Genomic DNA, 26,039 nt, shown 5'->3' with positions numbered 1-26,039 from the left:
TTCTCTCTCTCGCTCTCTCTCCCTCCCTCCCTCCCTCCCTCCCTCCCTCTCTCTCTCTCTCTCAGCACTAAGACTACCAGCCTATGCTGATTCCATTGAACACAACCAGTCTTACTTTGGAGGAAATATGCACAGGATTGCACTGTAAGACAGTCCTTCATATCTTTCACATGTATCAGGAGAGTTCCAAAGGTGGGCTAGCCAGCTGCGGGTTAAGAAGAAAGACAACCGATCTGGCACAATTATCTGTGCCTTTTGTCAGCTGCATGGCATCCAAGCAGCCACAATACATACTATGTACCTGTTGCATTTCTGGTTGTCATGCAGCTGCTAAAGGCAGGGGACCTTTGCTGGGGGTGCAGAGGCCTGTTATTACTTGAGCATTACCACAAGCTCTGGGAGAGGTAGCATCCCCTTTGCCAAGAGAGGTCCTCCTTTTCAGACTTAGTCAGTTGTGGGACATTCTGGGAATGACCCCAAATGGAGTAAGGAATGAATATCAAAATTTAATGGTTACTGGAATGCACCACACCAAGAATTACGCCTTTTTAAAGCTTACGTGATAATCGTAGAATTTTAGAGTTGGAAGGGAACCCAAGGGTCATCCAGTCCAACCCCCTGCCCCAAGCTGTCTTGCACCAACCTTCTGGTTAACAGCCAGAGGCGCTGCCGCTTCCTGCCATTGGGGGATCCTGAATCACTTGAATGATTGTTTGCATTTTGGAAATGGTATGCAGCGGCCCACTTTGGACTTTCAAATTTCAGCAGCGCCCTGTGCGATGCCAAAATCTTGTGTTTTATTTTCCTTTTATTTCACAAGGTGTATATGCCGCTTGATGCTAATAAAATCTCAAAGTGGTTTGAGAAAGTGGTTTAAAGAAAAAAGAAAAAAGAGAGAGAGAGAGAGAGATGGTTATGGTTATTTTGGTGTCCCGATGTTTTCTCCCCTGTCCCTGTTAATCCTCAGCATCAGCTGCCTCGCTCATCCACTTGGGTGGGCGACCCTGCCCTGCTCGCTGCCCGGCTGGCTGGCTGGCTTGTTTGTTTCTTCAGGAAACGTGGCCTCAGCCCTTTTGTGGTGCTGAGTGCAAAAAACAGACGAAAAAGGCGCCCTCAGCAGCCAGCCCTCGGTCCCTCCCTTGCTCGCTGGCGACTTTCTTTGGGCGGGCGCGCGGGGTGCTCAGGGACACGCCTTCCGCCGAGCAGAACAAAACAAGCCCCGCTCTCGGGAGGCTTGATCCCGGCCAGCCTGACGGAGAAAGAGCCGGAGCGTAGAAGAGCAGCAATCAGCATTCGCCAGGTAAGCGCCAGGCCCGACCTTTTCCCTCCTTTCCCCGCTGTTCCACGGGCGGGGCACTTGGGCAGCCGCGGCTCTGCCTTGGAACGGTTGGTGGCAAACGCCCTGCTGCTGCTGCTGTTACTGGTGCTGTTGTTCCGGCTGCAGCGCGCCTGAATAAAGTTCCCTTGTTTTGGCGGCGGGGGCGCCATGTCTTGCCGGCGCGCCTCTTTCCCTTATGCCACTTTGGGGTTCTGATCCCCGTTGGTTTCCCCTCCGAAGCAGCCGTCTCTGCGACAGGAGTGTGCGTAAAATGAATTAATAAAATCCCTCAAGACACAAGCCCTGTTTGCGCCCTGAAAACGCGCGCGCGCGCGCGCGCGCGGGAGAGGGTGTTACGCGAGAGTAAGCCGCCCTGAATCCGGTAGAGCTGAGGAGCGCTAAACCAAACACTGTCTCCTCGACTGTGAGACTTGATTCGCATCTTTTCTCCCCCTGCAGGGAAATGGTAATTATTTGGGGTCAATATGCAATTTTAAAAAGCGTTGCAACACACTCAGCCTTACTATCTGACTCTTGGCTTTTCGATTCAGAACCTGGTTTGCCTTTAATAATAATAATAATAATAATAATAATAATAATAATAATTTATTATTACTGTCGGAGTCCAGCTTGTAAAACACATACTGGGGCTGCACTCCCAAAAGCAAAGCAGACATTTAAAACAATATACAGCAATGGCTTACATGTTAAAATATGTGCTAAATGCATAAACACATAAAATCTTTGGGGGAAACTACCATAGGAAATTGGCCCAGAGTCACCCATGGGTCTGAGTATGGGGTTTTTCTTGACAGAGTAATTTGTATCTGGAAACCTGGTTTTGTCTGTGTGAATGCATCTTAAACGTTTGAATGGGACCTCCTTTTTTGGAGTGGGGGGGCATACTGAAGAAAATTCTGCTCTGACTCCTCCAGAGCCTACCTTGATACCTCTGGATAATCCAACAAATTCATTGTGATATAATATCCAAAAGGCATGTGGCTATATTTCATTCTTATGTGATGCTGATGAGTGATGTGTTTCTTCTAAAAAGTACATGGTGGGTATCCTGTAGACGGTCTAGTCCAGTGCAAGAAATCCAGAGTTTCAGCATCCCGATCAGATGGCTGTCCAGGAGAAAGAGCTCTTCTCTGTTGTTGAACTGCTCCCCTCTTGAAGTCTCTTCCTATTGTTCAACCCAAATCTACCGCCTGTAACTCAACCCACTAAACCTAGTCCTGCCTTCTGCAGCAGCAAAGAACAAGTATTTGCCCTCTCCTGTGGGACAGCTGTTCAGGGTTTGAAGAGTGCCTTTGCATTTCCTCCCAGTCTTCTCGTCTCCAGCTTAATCACATCCAGTTTCCACAACCTTTCCTAACACAACTTTCTATACCTCTGTGCATCTTCACTGACCTCCTCTGAATTGCCTACGTAAACGGATGTGGAACCAGTGGTTGTCCAGATGCGACTGAACTGCATCTCCTGCCATCCTGATCATGGGCCATGCTAACTGGATGGGACTTGGAAGTCCAGCAGCATCTCGAGATCCACAGGTTTCCCATCCAATTTATAGCTTCTTTAAAGTGTGGTGCCCAGAGTACATGATGGAACATACTGCGTGACACACCTTCTTCTTTGGCGATCACTCGCAGCTGAGTAAGATTTGTCTTCCACAAACATGGTTTTAACAATGAGTCCATAAGTGACTGTGGAGGCCAATTCTGGATCCACATCCACTTCCACGGTGGGGACATTGGTTTCCAGGCGGGAGTTGATCACGGTGTGGATTTGCCAAGCGTGGCTTCCTCTTAGCATGTTTCTCCCTTGCGTCCTGAGTTCGAGTATCTTCAAAGCCCATGACACCTTTGGTAAAGGCTGTTCTCCAACTGGAGCGCTTGCAGGCCAGTGTTTCCCAGTTGTCAGTGTTTATACTACATTTTTAAAGATTTGCCTGAGACAGTCTTTAAACCTCTTTTGTTGACCACCAGCATTACGCTTTCCAACTACTGTACAGTACATTTGCTGTACAAATACAGTCTGTTGAAATCTTGCTGGCATTAGTATTTAGGGTGGTGTATTAGGTAAATCCTTAATTTGAATAACAGAAGGAGCAGTTCTACTCCTTGATAAAATACCCCAAGGCTATTATTTCTATTGTAATTATACACTGGCAATTATCTTCAACAGAAGTTGCATTCTGAATTTGTATGGTTGACTAAAAACTTCAGAGCTATTTGGAACCACACTTTCAAAAATATTGAGCATGCTGAGTACCTGTTGAACACTTGACTTCTTTGCAAAAAAAACAACAACACCTGGGCCTGGCTGACTTAGAATACATTGTAAGGGTTTGTGGAACTTCAGTTTAGTTTTCATTAGTATTACTGATTCTCAGTATACATCCTGTAAATATTCACATTTTAAGACTGGAAATGAGGTTAGGAGATTGTTAGGACTAGCTCTGTGCACATAAAAGAATGTTTGGCTTTTTAAAAAAAATTTTTTTTGAAGCAAGTACTTTAGATTGCCAGAGCTTGTGTTGGGAATCCTTATCTACCCTGAACATTGAAAAGTCAGTACTGTATTGAAGCCTGTTGTGGAAAGGTACTGGGCAGATAGTAGAGTGAGTTGTGCTGAATGGAATTACTATAATCTTGCCTTTTCTAGTTGCAGTACCTCTTTACTTAAGAATTTGACTGTTGTTTAGTACTAAAGAATGTCCATTTATGGTAAAGCATGCTATTACTCAATGATCTGATAATTGCATGAGTGCCTGTGTTCCTTCCCTAGCAGACTTGGAACCTTCCTGACCACAAGTGACTATTAGCTCCAAGAATGTGGCAAAACAACCACAGATAACTTTGTGAGTTTGCATTAATCAGCTTTTTCCTCGTGAAATAATTAGCCGGATTGTATAGTGAGGCTACTCCAGGCCTCCTGGGTTCAGATTCAGTTCTTTAGCCATTTTGCCAGCCTCAGTTTCTCATTTGTAACATTAGTGATTTGCCTTAGAATCATGATCACAATAATAAGATTGACACACAGGGAATTCAAGTGCTTCTTAAATGAGAATTACTTGTAGAAATTGTAGAGGGAAATGGGATGCTAGGCACACTAGCAGTGGCATACCTAGGCTCCCTTGCGCCCTTGGCTTGTATCAGCAGCTCTGAAGCTGAGAGAGACCATGGACCAGAAACTCAAAATGTTAGCTTTTCATTGCTTTTCACGCTCCGCCCATGACTTCCTCTGTGGCCATGTGGGTCGGGTCTACTCTGCTCCTCTCCTCCTTCATTTTTCCTCCTCCACCAAGTCTTGCCCACTTTTTCTTCCCTCCAAGCTCCAGTGGGTGCTCCCCTTACATTTCAAATACTGCCACTGGCCAACTGGGCAGGGGGCCCCACAGGGCTGCTGCAATGACCCACACCAGCAACTGGATTCCTCCACCATGGTGCCCAGAGGAGCCTGCGTACTTGCCTGCCACCCAGAGCAGCTGGGGAGCAGACCATAGAGCATGCCAAAGGGCTGGCAGGCTCCTAGCCACTCTGAGTCAGAGTGGAGAGGCATGATTTTGCTCCCCTCTGTGCTTACTCCCAAGGTGGAGGCCAACCTGGCCAACACGTGGGTATGCCCTTGTACCTCAGCCACACTTTCGTAATGCAGACTTATGAGGATTGTCTCCCTTAAGTACGAGGCAGCCTCCCAATTCCCCCCATATCCCCTTGTCATTGGGACTTCTAATTCTGGGCCCTGAAAAGTATGCCCTGCACCCACTTCCTGCCTTTTCTTTTTTCTCTTTGCCCCCAAGTCATGAATGTGAATGAGCTTTAGAACAAAGCTCTTGTAATTTACATTTAAGGAAGCATGGGAATTTTCTTCAGAAGCTGCAGTTGACAGACTAGAACAGCCTCTTGGGCTTGCCGATCAGAAGGTGGGCGGTTCGAATCCCCGCGATGGGGTGAGCTCCCGTTGCTCAGTCCCTGCTCCTGCCAACCTAGCAGTTGGAAAGCACGCCAAAAAAGTGCAAGTAGATAAATAGGTACCGCTCCGGCAGGAAGGTAAACGGCATTTCTGTGCACTGCTCTGGTTTTGGTGTTCCGTTGTGCCAGAAGTGGCTTAGTCATGCTGGCCACATGACCCGGAAAAACTATCTATGACAAACACTGGCTCCCTCGGCCTGAAAGGGAGATGAGCGCCTCAACCCCAGAGTCGTCTGCGACTGGACTTAGCTCTCAGGGGTCTTTTACCTTTACTTTTTTACCATCACCCCCAGGCAGCATGACCAATGGTCAGGGATGATGAGAGTTGTGGTCTTCAAAACAGCCACATGCTCCCTACCCCAGGCACTGAGTGTCATTCCACCTTTCCCCCACATTTGTACAGATTATTTGGTTCTCACTTCCCCAGCTCTAATTTAACTTATAAACTGTAATGAATCCCATTAACGTTAATGGGACTAAAGTGGGTTAAATCCAATTACTTTAATTTTGTTATGGATAGGGATGTACAGTTAATCTCTTTGTTTTTCTAAAGTGCCATTTATCAGGCCACCTTCTGCTGCTGTTTTAAACTTAGTGGTTGCGATCTCATGCTTCATTAAATAATTCCTTTCAACGCTTTTTTTATTCTGCCAGTTTAACACAGATCAGTGCTGTTCTGAAACCGATTTCACCAGCAGCTGACCTGCAGTGTATGCCCTTTAGTGCATCCGACAACAAACATATGAATATCTTGTGACTGGTTTAGTGGTGTCATAATGCAAAATATACATGATTTGAAGAGGAGCAAGCTTCCCCCACCTGAGAATACTTTCTTCTTCTTTAAAAAAAAGTGTCTAGCTGCAAAGGAAGTCAGCTTCCATTACATGCTATAATCAAGTAGCTTGTGGTACAAGCAACTCCTGCAGCTTCTTCCTGCATTATTGTTTTGTGAAATTTCCCCTCTACAGTTCTCCCCTCCCCCTTCAGTATCATGACACGTTGTGTCCCAGCATACAGGGGAAGGGGGAAGAATTTATAACAAAGATGGTACAGCTATATTTTCTGGTTCCTTGATAGACGGATGATTCTCCCATATTAGTATTGGATATATTCCCAGTGGGCTCAGCCACTGAGTGTTCTATTCCTATTGTGCTTTTGCAGGTGGTGACTCATAGCTCAGAAGGAATCCCTTCCAAATGATAATGTAAACATCCGGAAAGCATCAGATAATCCATTTTAAAATGATACGTTCTGGCAATTGTCTCTTAGATTAGACATACAGCCATGGGAAATAGAAATACTGATATGCATTTGATACTTGTGAATGCAAAGTTGAGATAAAGCCTACTTCCTCATGTAGTGTGGGAGACTACTCATAATCTTACTGAGGGTGGAAAGACAAATTTCCTGTTTCAATTTAACAACCGTTCCACGTCGAACCACATAATTTCTGTAGTTGGGTGCAATAGGATTTGACAGGCAAGAAGGGAAGGCCACCATTTGAATAGAACAAAGGATTAATTTAAAAACTGTAAACAATGATTTTGATCTAACTAGATAAGCACCACCACCCATATCTGTATGCTTATTGACACATTATTTTTAGAAATGAACCAACAATTTCTGCTTAAACATAGCTGGTTCCTGCCTGGTGCAAAACATTTAGTGTGTCCTTTTGATTCATGAGTGGAAAGTTCCGACTGCGTTTGACCTGCTGCTGTTGTCACCCTTGTGTGGTTATACAGTACTTCTTTATTATTGCAGTGGGACCATAACAATGTATTCAGGTGCTTCCCATCTTTCTGGGCATAGCTGCCAAGTTATCCCTTTTTTAAAAGGGATTTTCCCTTATGCTGAATAGGCTTCCTTGCGAGAAAAGGGAAAACTTGGCAGCTATGTTTCTGGGAAAGTATTTAGGTTTAGATTACATTTATTGGGTGTCTTGATGGCTGTTCCTGAACTGCTGTTCTCTATTTGCAAAGTGCTGAGGACTACATTTAAGCCTTCATACCATATGGAACTATGTTGGTGTAGATTGTTTACAAAATACAATATATCTACACCCTATGCATATTTTTAAAAGTGTGCAATTCAACATGAAGCCATGAGAAATGCCACATCTGCAAGCATTTCAGCTTGGCAGACAGAATAATCCCCTTCCCCCCCGTGCACTGTTCTGGGGATTCTCCCAACCCCATAGAGCCAATTTCAGAGGGTGAATGGGGTGTTGAACCCCATTGTGCAAACAGAATTCTAATTAAAGGAGCAATTTAAAAAATTGTTACGTAAAGGAATATCCTGTCGTCATATATATGGTGTGTTTTCACTGTAAGCAAACCACTGGGAGTAAACTATATCAATAGCAATCCTGACAAATCCTTAATCAGTTTTTTTAAAAAATTCAGAAATAACAAAAGATACACAACAGCAGTTTGCACACTAATATATTATCTACTTTTGAAAGATAATATAAGGGAGACAAGAGTTAGAAGAAACAATAACTAATGAGTGGAGTAAGAGAGGACAACAAATAATTTACAATTACAGTGTGAACTTTAAGTATGTTACTACTGACCATATGGTGTTTATTGTAAATAACATTGTTATTTCCTAATAGAATAGTGGTACTCAGATCCATCCCAAAACAGAGTAGGGTAACCTTGTGTCATACCTCCCCTTTCTACTGCTTATCATATTTGTGAGTTTTAATTGAAAGGGGCATATCCCACAACTCTATTCATTTATGGAAAGTTGGTTTACCTTCTTCCAGGTATGAGCTGTTATTAAAATATGAGTCACTGTCTCCAAATCCCCAGATCAAACTTAGCCTACCTAAAAAGGTAACCAGTGAGTCCAGTGGTTCTTCAGTTTTATGACACCCAGTATATGTCATATTAATTCTGTTTTCAATGTGAAATATTTGTTAAAGTTAGCTGTTTAATAGTTTTAAGTATTACAATGATGGATCACAATACTTTGCTTTATCTGAGTTTGTGTTTAGTTCCAGTACTCTTTACACACAAGCAACCCCAATCCAGTGATAGCAGTGTGCATGTGGATAGGAACCTTGTGGAGAGTGCAAAAAGTGTTTGGGCCATTCAAAGCTGACAGCCTCAATCTTCTACTTGGTGGAGGGAGCAAATTTAGCTGTCCCCTTCCAGTTGAGGAGAGAGGATAGTGCAAACTCAGGCCATAATTCCACCCCAAATTGGTGCATTTTAAGCTGATAACCATTGAGCAGCTAAGTTCATACAGCTGCTCACAGGCCATGTACAGTACTGCTATATATATGTATTTCTGGATTGGAGCAGGGTTTTTTTTTTTACCTTGGTGTGGGAATAATGCAGCCACATCCTAAAGCCATGAAATGGTGCTTTTGCGCTCCACTCTCCAAGTGGTATGCAGGCACCATGGCAAGATCGGCTAGGCATAACGAGCCGGATGTAGAGTCTGTACTTCTCCCCATACCACAAGATAGATGGTCCTAGGAAGCCAAGCCAGCCATGAGGAACATCTCACATACATCACAAGTTATCCATTCCTGAGGTCATGCCAGTCCTGGGAACGTCTTCATCCATCTTTAATTATTCATTCCCCAGGAGCTCAAACTTCCCATGGGAAACATGCATACTATGGAGAACAATAGGGTCTGAGCATAGATGGGCATAAGTGTATTCTGCTGATATTATTGGATAATGCTAGATAGGTGTGCTGTAATGATTGGTTTATGGCTATTGCATATGCATTTATTATACCTAATAAATATGTGGTCACGAGAGAGCTCGGGGCTCTCGTCCCACGGTTGGTTGATTCTATCAGTTGTCTGTCTTCCTTCACGAGAGCCCACCACTTGTAATAAGCCTCGGTGCTATACCCTTTGCTGCTACATCTGGCTGTTAGCAGCTGGCTGTTACTTTGTAACAAGCCTTGCTGCTACCCTCCAAGCCACTCCAAGCTGCTAGGACCCCTGGCTGTTACATCTTGGCAAACCTTATTGAATCCTCTTTTATTAGTGGAGTTGTTTGAAACCCCTAAGCTTCTCGATACATACCCCTTTTGTCATTGCATTTTAAGATACATTAACTTAAGAGCTGCTTTTTCCCACATCTTCCAATCTTGTTTGGCATTGGCAGTGTTGTTTGGATGGAACAGATACTTAAGATTTGTGGGAAGCATAGAATAAAGCCTTGGTTCTTGAAATATTATATGCTGTGATTATTTAAAAGCAGCGCTGCTGAGAATGCTTCACATGCAGAATCATCTAACTAATTAATCTTCTATTTCACTTAAGCTTTATCCTTGTTAACAGCCTTCCTGGAACCTGAAGCTGTTGGGAGTCACAGCTGAGTCGGAGAGCACATGCTTTGTATAGAGCAGGGCTCAGGTTTGGTACTTGGTGATTCCAGTTAGAACAGGACATCCTATGGGCCTTCAGATGTTGCTGGACACAAACTCCCTTAAGCTGCAGCCAGCATGGCAAATGGTCAGGAATGATGGAAGCTGTAGTCAAGCAAGGGCCACAGGTTACTTACTCATTCCTGAGTTAAGGGATCTTGGGTCAGGAGAGATGGTCCAATGTCTGACTCAGTATAAATGGGTCTCTTTTGAGTCATTCTAATTAATAATTTGGACACACATAGAACTTGATTAGTAGTAACAGCAGTAATAAGATTGTGACCTCTAGAATGTGCTGCTGGATTCAATTTATTTCAGGATATGTCTAGCTGTGTCTAGTTATGGTAATCAGGTCAAGTTTAAGCCTCTTCTGTTTTTGACTTGATAGGCTCTCCCTTCCCCCTGTTAAATAAATTATTTTAGTGCTAATCCTAGCTACTGGAATCTAGCTACTGATTAAATCACTACAAATCAAATTATGACAATTTGGAAAATGCATAGATCAAATCCAAATAAAACTGTGTGTGATATCCTGGCCTGGAGAAGAATCTTGCAAATTGAGGACTTCTCACTGGCAAGGCACAATCCCATATATTTTCTCTTTGCATTTTTGTTCACTGATACTGTTGGTCTGCAGATTATTGATAGCCTGGATTTAGTATCTAGTCAATAATATTCAGTGGCTGGACAAATGTCTTGAACTAAACCCAATACACCCAATGATAATGTGCAATGAGTGAGTGGTTGGCAGTCAAGTAGCATTATGTATTCCTAACCAATCTTGAACCCCCAAAAGGGAAGTTTTGCAGGTGCAATTTGTCATGAGAAAAACCACGTGTGCAGAAACTTCTTTGACACAGCTACGAGAGGGCTTGGCCTCCTTTGCACCATACAAACAGCCCTGCATTTGGAGCATGCAGAGATCAGGGCTTTACCCCAGCTGCTGAAGATACCATAGACAATCTAATTATGCTCCCATCGTAAACGGTGCAGCACTGAAAGGTGCTGTTCTTTAGGGACACTCCATTTTATTGAAAGCCAGAGCTGGCCTCCTTCCTGCTCTGCTTGCTGGGCTATGCCCCAGCAGAAAGAAATGAGAGAAAGAGACTGAGCCACATTTCCTTTTAAGGCAATCCAAGGCTCCTAGCTGGAATTACTTGGCAGAGAGGGAGGGATACAGAACATGAAAAGCTAGTTTGCAGGATATTGAGGTGGGAAGGCTGAGACAGACAACTGAGGAAAATATTTAAAAAGGGCGCTCTGGTAATAAAACTGCTTTTTTCCTTTTACCTCAGTTGCTGCAAAATCTCCCAGCCTTAGTCCAGTGATTTTTTTTTTGGAAAGGAACTCTTCAGAACTGGATGAGCTTCTCAGGCAGCAGCAACTTGCAGATCAGCCAGTGCACTTCAGCCAGGGTCTGCAGCCCTTTGCTCAAGAGGGCAGACTATGAGTATGGGCAATTGTACTTGGGGAGATAGGCAGATAGATAGATGCCCAAGAACAGCCTTTAAATTAGGCAGGTGGAATGGAGAAAGGGCTACTGTACTTTTAACAGATGTGCAAAAGCGGAAATCTCAACAGGTGTGGCTTGTGCTGGGATGGAAAATGCTACACCAGCTGAAATCCCCTTGTTTACACAGGTGAACCTGCTGAACTCCTCTTGTTTATGCAACTATCCAAGCTGCAGGCTCCCTGTCCTCCTGAGCACCTGGCCTCCACATGTGAGATCACCTGATTTGCCTTGTTTGTGCCTAGTGCTGCCACGGGTGTTTTTTTATGCTTCTGTTTTGGAAGAAGTGTTATACTGTTGAACAAGTCACAAGGAGTTATCCGACTCACAAAAGGCAGAACTACAAATATATATTGGGTTATTTTGCATTGTCAGTAAAAAGAAGATGCTTACACCAAGCTGCTTTCTCATTCCAATGGATGGAGGAGAGAGAGAGATGTTCAGCTTTGCTTTGCAAAAACATAAGATTCTAAAATTTTAGTATAAGCTATCTTACTTTAAAAAGGGACGCGGGTGGCGCTGTGGGTTAAACCACTGAACCTAGGGCTTGCTGATCAGAAGGTTGACGGTTCGAATCCCCACGACGGGGTGAGCTCCCGTTGCTCGGTCCCAGCTGTTCGAACCATCCTAGCAGTTCGAAAGCATGTCAAAGTGCAAGTAGATAAATAGATACCGCTACAGTGGGAAGGTAAATGGCGTTTCCGTGTGCTGCTCTTGTTCACCAGAAGCGGCTTTGTCATGACCTGGAAGCTGTACGCTGGCTCCCTCAGCCAATAACGCGAGATGAGCGGCGCAACCCCAGAGTCGGTCACGACTGGACCTAATGGTCAGGGGTCCCTTTACCTTTACCTTTATCTCACTTAAAAGTGTGATCTGGGCACTCTAGATGTATATCAAGTTCAGGACCTCTTCCCCTTTTCTTCAGAGGAACAGATTGTACCAATTGGGCCTCTGCATGGAGAATCCACCTTGTGTAGATGTTTTTAGGCATTTATTAATTATTTACAGAATTTATACTACACCTTTTAGTCAGAAAGGCTCTTGGAGTGACTTCCAAACATCAATTCTATGACAGTCCCTGCCCACAGGCTCACAATCCAAAATGACATAGCACACACACAAAAAAGGGAATGGGAGGGAAGACGAAAAGGCAAGTTCAAGTACAAGTTCTTTAATTTACAGCTGATGTCAGTGGCAATTCTGGCTGTCCATCCCCAGGAATAGTTTTCTTCTCAGGCCAGATCCAGGAGCAGAGCTGGCGACAATGTCCAGGCCAGTAGGACAAGGCAGCTCCTGCCACACAGTTCTTAAGACAGCTGACTTGATGGCACAGTAGTTATGTGATAAGAGAGAGGGTGTCCCTTTTTGAACCATGTGGACATGATCAAGAATAGATGGACTTCCTCTTCAGTTCCTAGTTCTCTGAGTTCAGTCAGAGAAGCTTAAGAAATACCACTAACATCAGATTGATACTGTATACAGTATCACTAATTCAGGAAATGAGACTTCCTGCGCTCTCCAGCCATGCACTGCCCTGTTCTGTGTTCCTTATCTGTTTAATTTATTTTTGGCCTTGGCTCCATATTTCTAACCACACCTTTCTGTTTTATTCCCCCCCCCCCCCGTTCTTTTGTAAGGAGTTGGTGGGTTTATGCACATCCTGGAACAGAATGTATCACTGCAGTATTGGCCTTGTGCCTGGATCATAAGACTTCTTTCATTCTAGGTTAAAAGCTACCTTGGACAGATTTGGCACTTGGATGGCCTCATCATTTCTGAGCCACTTGGTGCTTTATCTTAAGGTACCATCCTCCTTGCTTTAGCAAAATTAAGGTAAAGGCCATTTATTTTGCAGGAAGCTAATTCACAGGAAATGCTTTACTATCTGGATAGCTTTGCTATCCAGATCTTCAAAGCAGCGAGAATAGAGTTGCAACAGTCTGCCTTTAAAATGCCTAATGAAATTGAGGCAGCTTCTTCCACTTATTCCAGGCCCCCATTCCTTTTGTACATTTTGCTTCTGCTTCACCTCAGGTGCTAAATTCAGCAGAGATGTCCACCTTCATAAGCTCTGGGTGGTGGAGGTCCAGGAGAGGTCATTTTCCGTTGGAGCCCCTAAATTGCGGACCTCCCTCCCCACCAAGGTGTATCTGGCACCTTCATTGTACAGCTTCTGGCAAATGTTGTAGATGTACCTCTTTACCCTGGATTTTGACACTTGAGATGTATTTTTTTAGGATCCATCTTATTTCTGTCATTGTAAGTTGCTTTAATATTGCGTTTTAATGTTGTAACCTACACAAGGGCCTTACAGTGAAAGACAGGCGGGTGGGTGGGTGGAATGACTGGGTGCCTTGTTCCTTGCTCTTCTGTGGTGTCTAAAGGCATAATGTGAGTCTCTTAAACTGCAATGTGGCAATCCTACTAGACCTCCCCTCATCCCCATTCTTTATTTCAGAAAGTGAAAGCAATGAGACTTGGGTATCTGTAGAAATCTACTATTTAAAACATAGTTGGGAATTCCTGCAACTTATGCAGCAAGACTGTTCACAGTATACAAACTGACGCCTTCTGAATCTGTGCCATTAATTCCAGTGAGTGACTCTTGCAGGCAGTGGAGAGGTATTACAGGCATGTGGTATTTCTCATTATCCCACTGTTAATTTCCTCCCTCAACATTCTTGGAATAGAAGCTGGATGTGGAAGACGGGGAGCCAAGTGAAGGAAGCTACTGACATCTGAGCCCAGCACAGCTCTAGATCTCTTTAGTGCATGTCTGCAATGTACTAAAGTCAACAACGTAAACCAGGCATAGGCAAACTCGGCCCTCCAGATGTTTTGGAACTACAACTCCCATCATCCCTGACCACTGACCACTGGTCGTGTTAACTAGGGATGTTGGGAGTTGTAGTTCCAACATTGGGAGGGCCGAGTTTGCCTATGCCTGACGTAAACATACACCCGCCTCCATCATAACACGAGTGTGCTGTGAATGCATAAAAAGCAGTGCGTGCAGGAAATGCAAAGAGCAAGCCAAATAAGGGTGGCAGAATGCGGCTAATGATGTGGCAACACCCTTAGTTATAGAAATATGTGAGCTGTTTATCTGGGTCCACACACTACGGCCTGCAGTAAAGGTACTTTCTGCCACATCAATAAAGTCTGCAAACCATTCTCTTCACAGCTCCATGCAGGTTGACTATTGGGTTTTAATGGGTTATTTGAATGCATCCTTGGCAACTGGTAAGTCAGGGCCAGCCCAATACATTTGGGCACCTGATGCAAATGACAAAATGATGCCCCCCTCTTTGCCATGGAATAAGGGATGGATGATGTAAGGGCTGGTGTGTGGCTACTCTCGGGTAAAGACGCCAAAGTCCATCCTGTCTTTAACAGGTTTGTTGTGCATAGTATTTACAGTGCAGAGATGCCAAGAAACATGACCTACTTGTCACTCGCAGAATCCGGGAGTGGACATTTCCTGTTACGTGACCAGCATAAGAGCTTGGGCACCCTGAAATGCCGCCTCCCCTCCTTACGCTTCATACCGCACCTTAATTGGGGCAACGGAAGTGGCTGCCCCATGCCCTCAGCCTGTTGGCTGGGGCGGTGCATGGGCTCTGTAGCATCACTGAGCCCTCTCTCCTCCATCCTCCTAACTTCCTCCTCTCCCCCACCTGACCGGCTGCTGCTGCTCTCACTGGGCAATGTGCTGGTCAGGAGGAGAGGTGGAGGCTCCCGGTAAGGAGGTCCCCTGACAGGTGAAGATCTATATAAGGAACAAAGAGGTAATAAAGATCCACATCAGGATTTGCTGCCCCTGTGGATGTTGCCTCACCTTGCCTCATGGGTGGGGCCAGTCCTGCGGTAAGTTCATTGTGCTACCCCAGTTCCCCTGTCTTCAGTCAGTTACATTCCCCCCCTCATTTGTTCCCCTTACAGGATGCCGAACTGGGGTGGAGGAAAAAAGTGTGGCGTGTGCCAGAAAACGGTGTACTTTGCCGAGGAGGTGCAATGTGAAGGCAACAGTTTCCACAAATCCTGCTTCTTATGCAGTGAGTATGGCAACCCCAAGGATGTCTCTGGTTTTCTTTTCATGCAGACATGCACAATACTCTTGCCAGCATGGTAAAGAAATTCTGGGATTTCTTCAGTAGCTAGTAGGGAGTACGCTGCAATTTGGCGTTGCTGTTCTGCTGCCAGTGCAAACTAGCTCTGTAAGGAAGTCCTGCAGTCTAACTGCTATACAACACTGCCTCTCCTCTTTGGAGAGCACTGTAGAGCTACAGCGGAAGGTCGGCAGGTAGTAAGGTGCTGTGAACATAAATTATGTACATGGAAGAGAATCGTGTACATGGCCAAGAGCTCCTGGGACTAATAACCCATAGGCTGTATCCAGCCCCCAAAAGATTTTTGTGTCCCCAATTTGTCATTAAAAAATTCATCCACTTCTCTACTGGCTCTCTTGCTGTGATGCCATAGGGGTTTTTGTGTGTGCTTCCCAAGTCCCTCCAAATCTGTCTGTTTACTGAATTTAATAAAAAAATTGAAAAATGATTAAAGATTGTCTTAAAATAGTGTAGATAGCTGATGGAAAATTCTTTGGAAGGCCATCTTGAAAACTGCCCATGCCTACCACATGGGCCCTGAGGAGTCAGTGTGGCCCTCTGCTCAAAAACTGCTTTCCACTTTGTACACCTACCCAGTGGTCCCACTCCCAGCAACCCAGAAAATATCCCCCTTGTCTCAATCCTTAACTAAAGGGATAAGCCTTGCTTGTAGCATTCACTGTGGCTCCCACTACAATCATTGCAGTTCTCTGAGAATTCTTGCTTCAGATTTTGAACTGTGCACACACAACCTCGGTTAGGCAGTAGCTGTAAACATAGGCTTTAATGAGTCAGGAAAACCTTAAAAACTTTAAACTGCTGCTCAGAATGTCCCCCAAAACAGTGAAGGATTGCCTTCTCCAGTAAACCTGAGTAAAGCACACCAGTTGTTTCCCCCCAGATTGCAAAGGAACATGTAATCTGACTGTTCAAAAATTGGAGGGGAAAAATGTTTTTAAAAGCACTTTTTAAACTTCCTGCACATTTACCAATCTTTTATCAGATGAGTTTGAAAGCTGGAACATTGTTGCGCTCTTCATGTACATTACGTATGCCAAGGTTAAAATTATTGACTCATGTTTCAAGTTATTTTGAAAGTTAAAATAGTGAAAGTTTTTTTAATCCTGAAATCAGACTTGTAAAGTGCTATTAATGGCCAGAAATGTCACGAAATTTTTCATGCTCTATTATTTCATACGAAAAGGTTTCTGATGGTCCTTTTTATTGCATGGCAGGAGTAAGTGTTCCATGTAACTCAAAAGCTTTGTGTCCTACTCTGCCCTACAGTTCCTGTACTCTGCAAGCAAAACCATTGAATTTCCATGCACTGTAGTGCTAGTCATAGATGTTAAAAGGTTCTATATTAAATTGTTTCTTAATGGCAATGGATCTCGCTCTCTCTGTAACTCCATTCTAATTACAGGTAGATAGCCGTGTTGGTCTGAGTCGAAACAAAATTTAAAAATTCCTTCAGTAGCACCTTAAAGACCAACTAAGTTTTTATTTTGGTATGAGCTTTCGTGTGCACGCACACTGAAGTACGTGCACACGGAAGCTCATACCAAAATAAAAACTTAGTTGGTCTTTAAGGTGCTACTGAAGGAATTTTTAAATTTTGTTTCCATTCTAATTGACAGTGAATTCATAGCCAGAATTTTAAACCTGATAGGCCCTGCCTATTGAAGCTGAATGTCAAATGTACAGCCTCTTGTTGTTTTTAAATAAAATAAAAAGCTTTCTGTTCTTGTGCTCTGCTCTCTACTGCATCCAATGTTAGGCTTATCTTCACACTAATGCTATGTTTGTCTTTTCTTTTGCACTGTGTGTCTGATGACCTCCTGTGTTTGTGTGTTCCGCTTCTGAGAATCTTGTATATGCTTCAGCTTGTTGTGGTTGTGAATAAGCTAAAGAATAGCTAGTGAAAGGAAATGCGGCCAATCTGCTAATCTCAAAGCATTGAAGGAAATGCCCTCTTTAATGGGACTGTGTTGACCTGGGGCAACAGCTGTTCTCTAGTTTAGCAGCTGGAAAATGTAATTTTTACTGCAGATATGGACATCTTAAAACAAAAGTTGTGCTGCTCTCTTAGTGCACAATGTGTACCAACCTCTGGTCCCTGTGACCACATGAACTCACTTTGACCCTAACAAAGGAGACTTAACAGGAACAGTCTCATCTGTTGTTCAAATGACTTGCCTGTTCATGTATAATGTATAATGCGGGTGTGGAGATCTAATTTTTACATCAACCTTAAGTGAAGCTAGAGGGGGGAAATGTCTGAAGTAGGGGAAGAGCTGCAGCTCCTGGGAAAGGGCCATAGCTCAGTCATAGAGCATCTGCTTGCATGCAGAAGGTCTCAGGTTTGTTCCCTAACATGTCCAGGTAGGGCTGGGGAGAGAACCTTGCCTGAAACACTGAAGAGCCACTGCCAGTCAGTTTACAGACAGTACAAAACTAGATGGACCAATTGTCTATGCAAGTAACTGAACATGGTCTAGTAACGCTTGTGGACTTGCAGATATTATGGCCTCAGATAAGAATACTTCCAGGCTTGGGGAACCAGGAGACCCAAAGATCACACCATTTGTTCATCAGAGGGTTGATGAACTGCATTACCAGCCGTGTTACAAACGTGAAGTGAGATGAGACAGAATAAAATTGCCAAGCCATTTATTTATGAAACTTTTATACCACTTTTCTATTAAAAATAAACAGAGCAGTGTATTGTTTGGAACAAACAGTGAAGGATGTTGCATGGCAGGAAATCAGCATCAACATTCCCCTGAATATAAACTAAGCAGAGTCTTAATCAGTAAACTGTAAAGAGAACATGATAAAACAAAACCCTTAAAATAAAAAAGGATGTAGCTCATCAACCCCATTAGCTTTTACCAGTTCCAAATAAGATCCAAGCTCTGTTGTTTGTGGGGGTGGGAGGAGAAGTTCCTAAACATATCAGCTTCCTGGACAGTTCCTGAGGAGGGGCCTCATTTGCTCTGAATGAGAGTAAAGGGAACACACCAGCAATGAATCAGTTCCTGTTCCACTGATTACAACAGAGAGCAACATAGTTAATCAGTGATGCATTGTAGAGCACGTAAGTGTAAGTAAGTGGTGGGCTTGGGTTATATCAAAACAAACACCAGATTCTTCTTGAAGTGTGTGGATACGCTAAACAGCTGTCATCTGCAAACAACCCCAAACCTAGTCCTTTTTAGCTTTTCTGAGCTCATTGGTATGGAATGTCTGCTTCAGAACTACGGCTAACATCCTGATTTCAAGTAAATGAGAATGGCATCTTAGCAAGGCATTTGGCAGTGGCTTCTCAAAGATTTGTACATAGGGCTGAGCAAAAGGTGCCTTTGATATGGAGAGGGCAAAACACTGAATGGAAAGAAGGCACACTTCAATCCCCTTCACCAGAAAAATAGAACCAGGTATCTTTGATCAAAGCTGATTCCCCTTAAGATTACTATAATGATCTAGCAACTCAATATGGCATGCTGTTCAAAATTGCTGATTGTACAAGACATCCAGGTCAGGCAAATATTGGAACTCCACTCCAAGAAATGTAAGCTGTTTTTGATGGAAGAGAGTTTAGCAGCAATCCTCCTTTGATGGCAGCACATCTTGACACTCCTCCTCCTATTAATTCTCTCTGCTGGAGGGCTAGGCCAGTCAGAGGAAAATAGTACCATATTTGGTAATGAGGATGGGATATTCAGTCTTGGAGACCCATATTTAGTTGCAAGGTATAGAGGCTGTTGCTACTGTTGCTACTGTGGCATTCCTAGGGAAGTGCTCTGTTTTGTTTTTGCATTCTTTAAGAGTAAGACAATTTTATTTTGGGCTAAGAGGCAAACTCCAGCCTCCTGAGGTTTTAAAACTTGACTGCTGTTGGCAGTCTCAACATCTCTTTCTCTCTCTCTCTTTAAGGACAATATAGAACTCAAGGCTCTAATTCCTTTGCAGCTGGGAGAAACATAACATTAGCTCTTGGCCTCAGTTCTGATCCCCCTTATCCTTTGTGGCCATCCTTCTTCTCCTCTCCTCACCCTCTGCAGTTCTGACTCTAGAATCAAAGCAAGGGATAAGAGAGGACACCAGTATGAGTGATGCTGAGGTCTGAATGTGCATTTGAGAGAGGAAAATGTGTTTGACAGTGAAAATCTGACAGTGAAGCTGTCAGATACTAGATAGCCTTGTATTCAGTTGGAAAGCTCTGTCAATTTTCTTTTCTAATATTTTTTTATCGATTACCCATTTTTGCTGTGGCTTTTATACATTGTTATAAACTGTCCTCAAAATAGTTGAGTAGAGTAAATCCTCTTTTATCTACCTGTATCTTTTATCTATCTAATAGTCATTCATCAATTTTGAAACATTTCCTTCTGATACCTCTTGAGTAACACTTTGCCTGAGAAAGACAGAGCTTGCTTCCTCCCAGACAACATGCACATTTCCCCCCCTAACATGGCCTTGAGCATTGCTGTCTGACATCTGGCCCCAGTAACCAACAACTACATGCAGAGGGTGAAAATGAAACCCCTATAATTTTTGGGGGGAGGGGGTATAAATATACATCACCCCCTCACACTACCAATCTCCCAGCATCACCCACCCCTCACATTTTGCCAAATTAAATCCTCCATTTTACATACAAACAGTTCATTAATAAATCATTAATAAACAAACATAATCCATATCTCTTCTTTTCTGTCTGAAAGACTCAGAAGCAATCAAGATGGTATACACTGTGGTCCACCCTGTCTCTTTCACTGTTCAATCTCAACAAAATCCATATCTTCTCTCCATCCTCCCCCCCCTAAACTAATAAGTCTTCCTGCAGTCCATCCTGTGATCCTGAGTTCTATTACATCCAACTCCACAGTTTATTCTCTTCCGAGTGCTTAACAGACAGCCAATTCAGTTGTTCCCAATTTTTTCTTCTGTATTATTTTAATTTCACAATACAAAGTTCCAAGGAGGGGTCAAAATCCCTCAAGGTTGTTCCTCTCTGTCTTTCAGGCGAAGTCCTTAGTTATTTTAAAAAATCCATCGCAAAGAGGTATCTTTAATGTCACTCTTCCCAAAAACTTTACATTCCATTGCTTTAGGGGAGGGTAGATAATGCAGACCCTCCCAAAATGACTTAAAATATTGCCTCCCCTCCCCCTTTCCACCTCTCAAGCAAAGCAGAAATAAGCATATTTCATTCTTTCCAAACCTTTCCAAACAGATGGTTTTCTCCTGCAGCATAAATCAGGATCCTTTTTTTGGGGGGGGGTGCCTCTTTGCTTGCCAATTATGTCCGAATTAAATGGTATTCCACAGCTCATCACAGTAACTTGCTGGGGCTGCCCTTGGATGGAGCCATTGAGTCTAGCGCCCTCACCTTTCCGTTTGGGAGATGAGGATTCCCACCCACCCCACCCCGAACACACACAAAGTATTTTGACAGTAGCTCTGCTCTTCAGTGTCATCTGTACTTTGACCCTAATTCTCTGTGGCACTGCAGGTATTGAATGGCTACCCACAAATCTCCTCAGGTAGCTCCTTGGAGAAAGCAGGTCTGATACTTAAAGCTTCGGAAGGCCTTCTGACTTTTGCCTCTTCCTTTTCCCTTCCTTGCAGTGGTTTGCAAAAAGAACTTGGACAGCACCACAGTAGCTGTGCATGGAGAAGAAATCTACTGCAAGTCATGCTATGGGAAGAAGTATGGACCAAAAGGCTATGGATTTGGACAGGGAGCAGGGACTCTGAGCATGGACAGGGGGGAAGGACTTGGGATCAAACCTGAGCAGTAAGTTGTAAATCTTTCTGCAACTTGGTAACAAGTATTGTCTGCCTTAGGTGAAGATTTTATTTCTTGCTCGTGCAGAAGGGGTTAATTACTTCTGGAGAAGTCCCTATAATTCAGAGATAATTCTGACCCTATGCTGCTTTTGATTAAAATACCACAATGCTCTCTCATGTATGGGGAAAATCCCCATGACTGGCAACAATTCCCAAGTGCTTCTGGGTGCAGAAAAATTGCAGCACTCTGGTTATATCAATGTGTGGCCTGCCCCCTCTTAAACTCCCTAACTTATTGGCATTATCTAATCTAGACAAAAGCCAACAAAACAAGCCCCAAATCCTCTTTTTTCCAGGTTAACCTTGATCACAAGTGCCAGCTTGAATAAGGCCCTGTCTAGCAATAACTGTGCCAAATATGGATATTTTAGAAAGTGAAAAAGCAAACTTGGGCACTCTTTCTTAATTACAGAATTTTGGAATGACACAATTTCTGCACCCTCTTCTAAGCTTTAGTCCTTGACTACTGCTGTATTGAGTATATGACTGAAATTACCTGAATGAGTACCAGTCCAGATTCTCATCCTGCCAGATTTCTGTGATGTAAACAAACTCTGTGGTCTTGTCCCAAATGTCCCATGGTATGCAGCACACTGACCTGGTATTCACCAGCAAAAATGGAAGTTTGGAAACAACACTATCCTATAACTTATCAGTCCCTAGAATACTGATGGCAGACTGCTTTCCCCCCCCACTCCTTCCATAGCCACAAAGGGAATTGGCTGTCACCAATATCCTCCTTCCCTGCAGACTCTACAGTGTACAAACCTGCAGACATATAATGATTGTTTCCCTGTCTGGACTCCACAGGCCCCAGCCCCACCAGCCTACCAACAATCCCAATGCATCGAAGATGGCACAGAAGGTGGGTGGTGCTGACGGCTGTCCCCGCTGCGGACAGGCTGTGTATGCTGCCGAGAAGGTGGTTGGAGCTGGAAAGGTAAGAGTCTACTGTTAAGAGCTGAACCTCAGAGCATAAATCACACACTGGTGTCAGAGTAAATCAGAAACATTGGATGCAATGGGAAACCCACTTCCAGATGGGGTTTCCTGATTTGGGGCATACATAGTGAAACACACGCGTATGGAATTTTCCCACATTGCAATTACACTAAACTTGTTACGCGGGGTAGAATTTAATGTTGCAGTATTATGAATGTTCCATTTTTGGAAGCATCTCAGCTTGCCAGACAGAGCAAACTCCCCTCTCCTCTCCTCTCCTCTTGGGTTTCTTCCAATGCCCCCTGAGCCAATTGCAGGGGGCATGGGGAAGGGGGGTGGAGCCCCATTGCACAAGCAGAATCCTTGCACAGGGTTTCCACTCTTAGGCAAATCCTGCCCATGGAAACTATGATCTGTGTAAGAACTTCACGTTATAAGAAGCAGCTCTTGAGTGTTCAACAACTTTTTGTGAAGGTGCTCAAAACAGCCTTCAAAACCTATCCTCTGTCAGATTAGCATGGATATTTTTGTAATCTGTTGCAGAATCAAGACAGAAATGTGGCATCTTTTTGTTGCAGTGTACACTGATCTTTGGAACTCCTTGCCCTAAATTATGATTAAGGCTAGCAGCATAAATGAAGCTAAGCAATTACACAGGAATATTAATGAAGATAGTTGGGGTGTGTACATTCTCTTCCTTGGGTTGCATGCAAACCTTCAAATGCTGGAACCTAGGAATTTGGAATATTTCAGTACAAAACAGTATTTTGGATGGGAAGATGGGTGACTGGGCTGCTGGCCTCATGCATTGCAAGTGAGAACTACTGTCTCAAAAATGAGAACTACTGTCTCAAAAACAACAACAACAAAAACCTGACAATACTGTACCTAATGTAGGAGGCCAAAAGTGTCGTGGTGAATCCTTTTACTTACACCCTAATATCTTGTCTTCTATGTTGTCCTCAGTCATGGCACAAAGCATGTTTCAGATGTGCAAAGTGTGGCAAAAGTTTAGAGTCCACTACTCTGGCTGATAAAGACGGTGAAATCTACTGCAAAGGTAAGAATTTATATTTCAGGATGTCTTGCTTGTGTTAGATTTCTAGCGAGATGTGATGGTTAGTCATGGGTCAATGTGTCAAATGCGATGCTAATGCAAAGGGTGTTCTGTCCCCTCCAGGTGGTCTTGGAGGACCAAGATGCAAAATTGCCAAAAGTTGCTATAGATTCCTCCTACTATTTATAACTGTTCCTTGACATGCAGTGTAATAGTGAGGCCGATAATTTACCCTTACCCTTCATCAGTTTGCCCAGCTTGATAATATCTAATGGTACCTACAGGTATATATATATATAAACACATTTTTCATATCAGCACAGTGTGTCTTAAGGCCTAAACAACTTGTAATGCCCTTGTGTTGTGTAACTTATCGCTGACGCTCATTGTTGTTTTACAAAATTATTAATCACAGTGGGTGGGAAGAGGCTTCTTATCTCTATGCCTCTAGTGGGTTTTCCACTGAAAAATGCAATTGCTGCAGATTGCAGCCTCTACAGCTGCGTTTTGTACAAAATAATAATAATGAAAGTGTTTGAAGATGGAGTGGGAGAAGTTACATGTGTGTAGTTTGCCCCTGAAAAAGGAAGTGTAATTTTCCTGCTTTTGCTCAGTGATTCATGCTGTATGAACTGTTGGTTTGCTGCATAGCCAACACTTTGACTGTGTCTCTCTTCACCTTTTCTCCTTCAGGCTGCTATGCCAAGAACTTCGGACCCAAGGGCTTTGGCTTTGGGCAGGGAGCTGGAGCACTTGTCCACTCCCAGTGAAGAGCTGGCCCATGAGAGACCTTGAAGTCTCCTCTCCAGCACTGAATGCTTTGCCAATGCTGAACTCATCCAGACTGACCCTCAAGGCAATTTCACCAGTTCTTGCAAATGTATTAACAGTAACAGAATCTGCTGCTTTCCAGTGTATCACTGGCCCACCTCCTGTTTACTAGCTCAGCAGCCAATGATATAGTCCTGACCCATACACCCTACAAGGCACTAAAGTTTCCAGTGATCTGCAGTGGGCTCTAACCTACCATGGCTCACATTAATACAGTGGCCTTCTTAAATACAGTTTCACGCTTTCAGCCACAGCTGAAACTATATACAGCAGAGAGCATAGCCATTTCCTTATATAAAACACTGTGATAGCTTCTTCAAAACACCTCTTCCTCCCACCCCTGAGCTAGCAAAGGTTCTTTTTGTGAGAACATATTATATATTGTGATATTAAGTCTTACTGAAAAGTCAAGTGCAAAATATGAAGCTGATCAAAGATGATTGTGAACCACAAGGATAAAGAGCTGAAAACTAAAACTACTTAGTTTTGTACAAGTGATACAGAGAAAGAAAGGGAAAAGGTGTAAACATGCACAAAAATGTAAAGAAAGCACTTTTCTAGAGTTTGGAGGAACTATGCAGGCAAATCCTAAACTCTTGTAACCTTGAACATTTCATTTTCAGAAAAATTACTAATATACCATAGTATTAAGGTGCTTTTTCATATTTGGGAGAATTTAGATCATAGCAGAATAAGGTTTCAGAGACTGATACACAGGTGCTTTCCCCAATGGCATTGCCCACCATTCCTGTCACTCCTAGAAGGTGTACAAGTTTGAAGGTGTACCACCAAAGTTTCAATATTTGTTACTTACGGCTACTGGGACCACTGAGAAGTAGAGGGTCTAGAAGTCCAATTTGCTGCTGCTTCATGTTATCATCAGTCCTTTCTGTGTCACTTCCCCCTTGAACAAAGGAAGTGCTTAATGGGTCAGCTTCACTTCTTTGCCTTGAGGGTAGCCCCTGTTTGTTCTTGTCTCTGCTTAGGGAGGTTCCTTGGGCAGGAGAGGACCTGCCGATCGCATTGTCATGGAACTACAGGCACCTGAGCATCCTGTCCAAACAAGCACTAAAAACAGGAGCTGTCAGATTCAATTCACTTCCTGCAAAGCTCTTAATGTAATAGAAGATTGAAGCCAGTGATTAACTGGACCTGTAGTGTATCATTTTATAGAGTTTAATAAGAGATTAAGGAAGATTCCAAACCACAGAACCAGTAGATCATATAATCATCTATATATCGGGTCTAATGTTTGCAGTCTTACTTCTTCCTTTTATGAAGCTCAGGGGAAGTCTTGCTTTCAAGGTATAAGCCTTCAAAGGGTTTGGAGCTTTTTAACATATAATCTAGGTCATGTGTCCCCCAATTTATTTAGCACAATATGGGTCCATATTAGTTTTCAGTGTGGTCTAAATGCACAGTTCATATCCTTCCCTTTAGGATGCAGCCTGAATAATGTTTTAATCTCTCCGCTTTAGGGGATTTGCATGAAATTAGATTACATTTCTGCGGGTCCATGCACATTTGTTACATACTTGCCAGAAAACCTGTAGTAATAACATTTTTACAATGTTCTGTTACATACTAGAGCAAATAAAATTCTATGTATTCAATAAAGCGGTTAAAAGGAGTTTGTGTGTCTGGCTCTCCTGTATTTAAGGAAGAGGAAACCTGCCATGAATCTGTCTGTGTAGGAAAGCCTGCATGTTTGCAGTTTCTAGAGATGAAGGCAGAAATAATGCATGCGGGTGAGGGAAATAATACATGCACAGAGATATTCTCTCACCCTCCCCCCGCCTGTCACTGTTGAAAAGCATTTGAATCAGCACTTTGAGCTGATGAGGGTATTTGTAGCTAGCAACTCTGGCAAAATTGGGGTGGGCCACCCAGGAATATTAGGCATGGTTTTTCAAAGGTGATTTGTCACAAGAGGAGCAGACCAGTCTGAATGCTGGAACTCTGGGTCTGTGGCAGCCCTCGAGCTGAAAGCAATTGGAAAGTGAACCTGCATGAGCCTTCCTTTAGGGCAAGGATGGTCAAGCTG

The 26,039-nt window shown here is 43.5% G+C and overlaps 1 protein-coding gene across 5 annotated transcripts; it reads left to right on the top strand.

Moving 5' to 3' along the window:
- Positions 1 to 1,251: 1,251 nt before the first annotated feature.
- CSRP1 (cysteine and glycine rich protein 1) lies at positions 1,252 to 25,625 on the top strand. Of its 5 annotated transcripts, XM_088674451.1 has the most exons (8): positions 4,112 to 4,181; positions 11,331 to 11,456; positions 12,927 to 13,002; positions 15,143 to 15,255; positions 20,944 to 21,112; positions 21,976 to 22,105; positions 23,074 to 23,167; positions 23,858 to 25,625. In XM_088674451.1, the coding sequence occupies exons 4-8, from the start codon at positions 15,144 to 15,146 to the stop codon at positions 23,932 to 23,934; spliced, it is 582 nt and encodes a 193-aa protein (XP_088530577.1). In that variant the 5' UTR covers positions 4,112 to 4,181; positions 11,331 to 11,456; positions 12,927 to 13,002; position 15,143; the 3' UTR covers positions 23,935 to 25,625. The 5 variants fall into 5 exon arrangements, with proteins under 5 accessions (XP_034978459.1, XP_088530577.1, XP_088530578.1 ...); XM_088674450.1 differs by lacking the exon at positions 4,112 to 4,181 and having other exon boundaries at positions 11,336 to 11,411; XM_088674449.1 differs by lacking the exon at positions 4,112 to 4,181 and having other exon boundaries at positions 11,336 to 11,411; positions 12,927 to 13,033.
- Positions 25,626 to 26,039: the final 414 nt, after the last annotated feature.

Source organism: Zootoca vivipara, chromosome 7 (assembly GCF_965207765.1).
Source record: "Zootoca vivipara chromosome 7, rZooViv2.hap1.1, whole genome shotgun sequence".
NCBI lineage: Eukaryota > Metazoa > Chordata > Lepidosauria > Squamata > Lacertidae > Zootoca > Zootoca vivipara.
Note: the sequence above shows the minus strand (reverse complement) of the source record. Positions and strands in the feature narration are given on the sequence as shown.

Bases quoted from the DNA above. Each gene is read 5' to 3' on its own strand.
- CSRP1 (XM_035122568.3), top strand. From the start codon at position 15,144: ATGCCGAACTGGGGTGGAGGAAAAAAGTGTGGCGTGTGCCAGAAAACG. The intron at 15,256-20,943 runs GTGAGTATGGCA...CCTTCCTTGCAG, and splicing joins CAAATCCTGCTTCTTATGCA to TGGTTTGCAAAAAGAACTTG. The intron at 23,168-23,857 runs GTAAGAATTTAT...TTTCTCCTTCAG, and splicing joins CGGTGAAATCTACTGCAAAG to GCTGCTATGCCAAGAACTTC.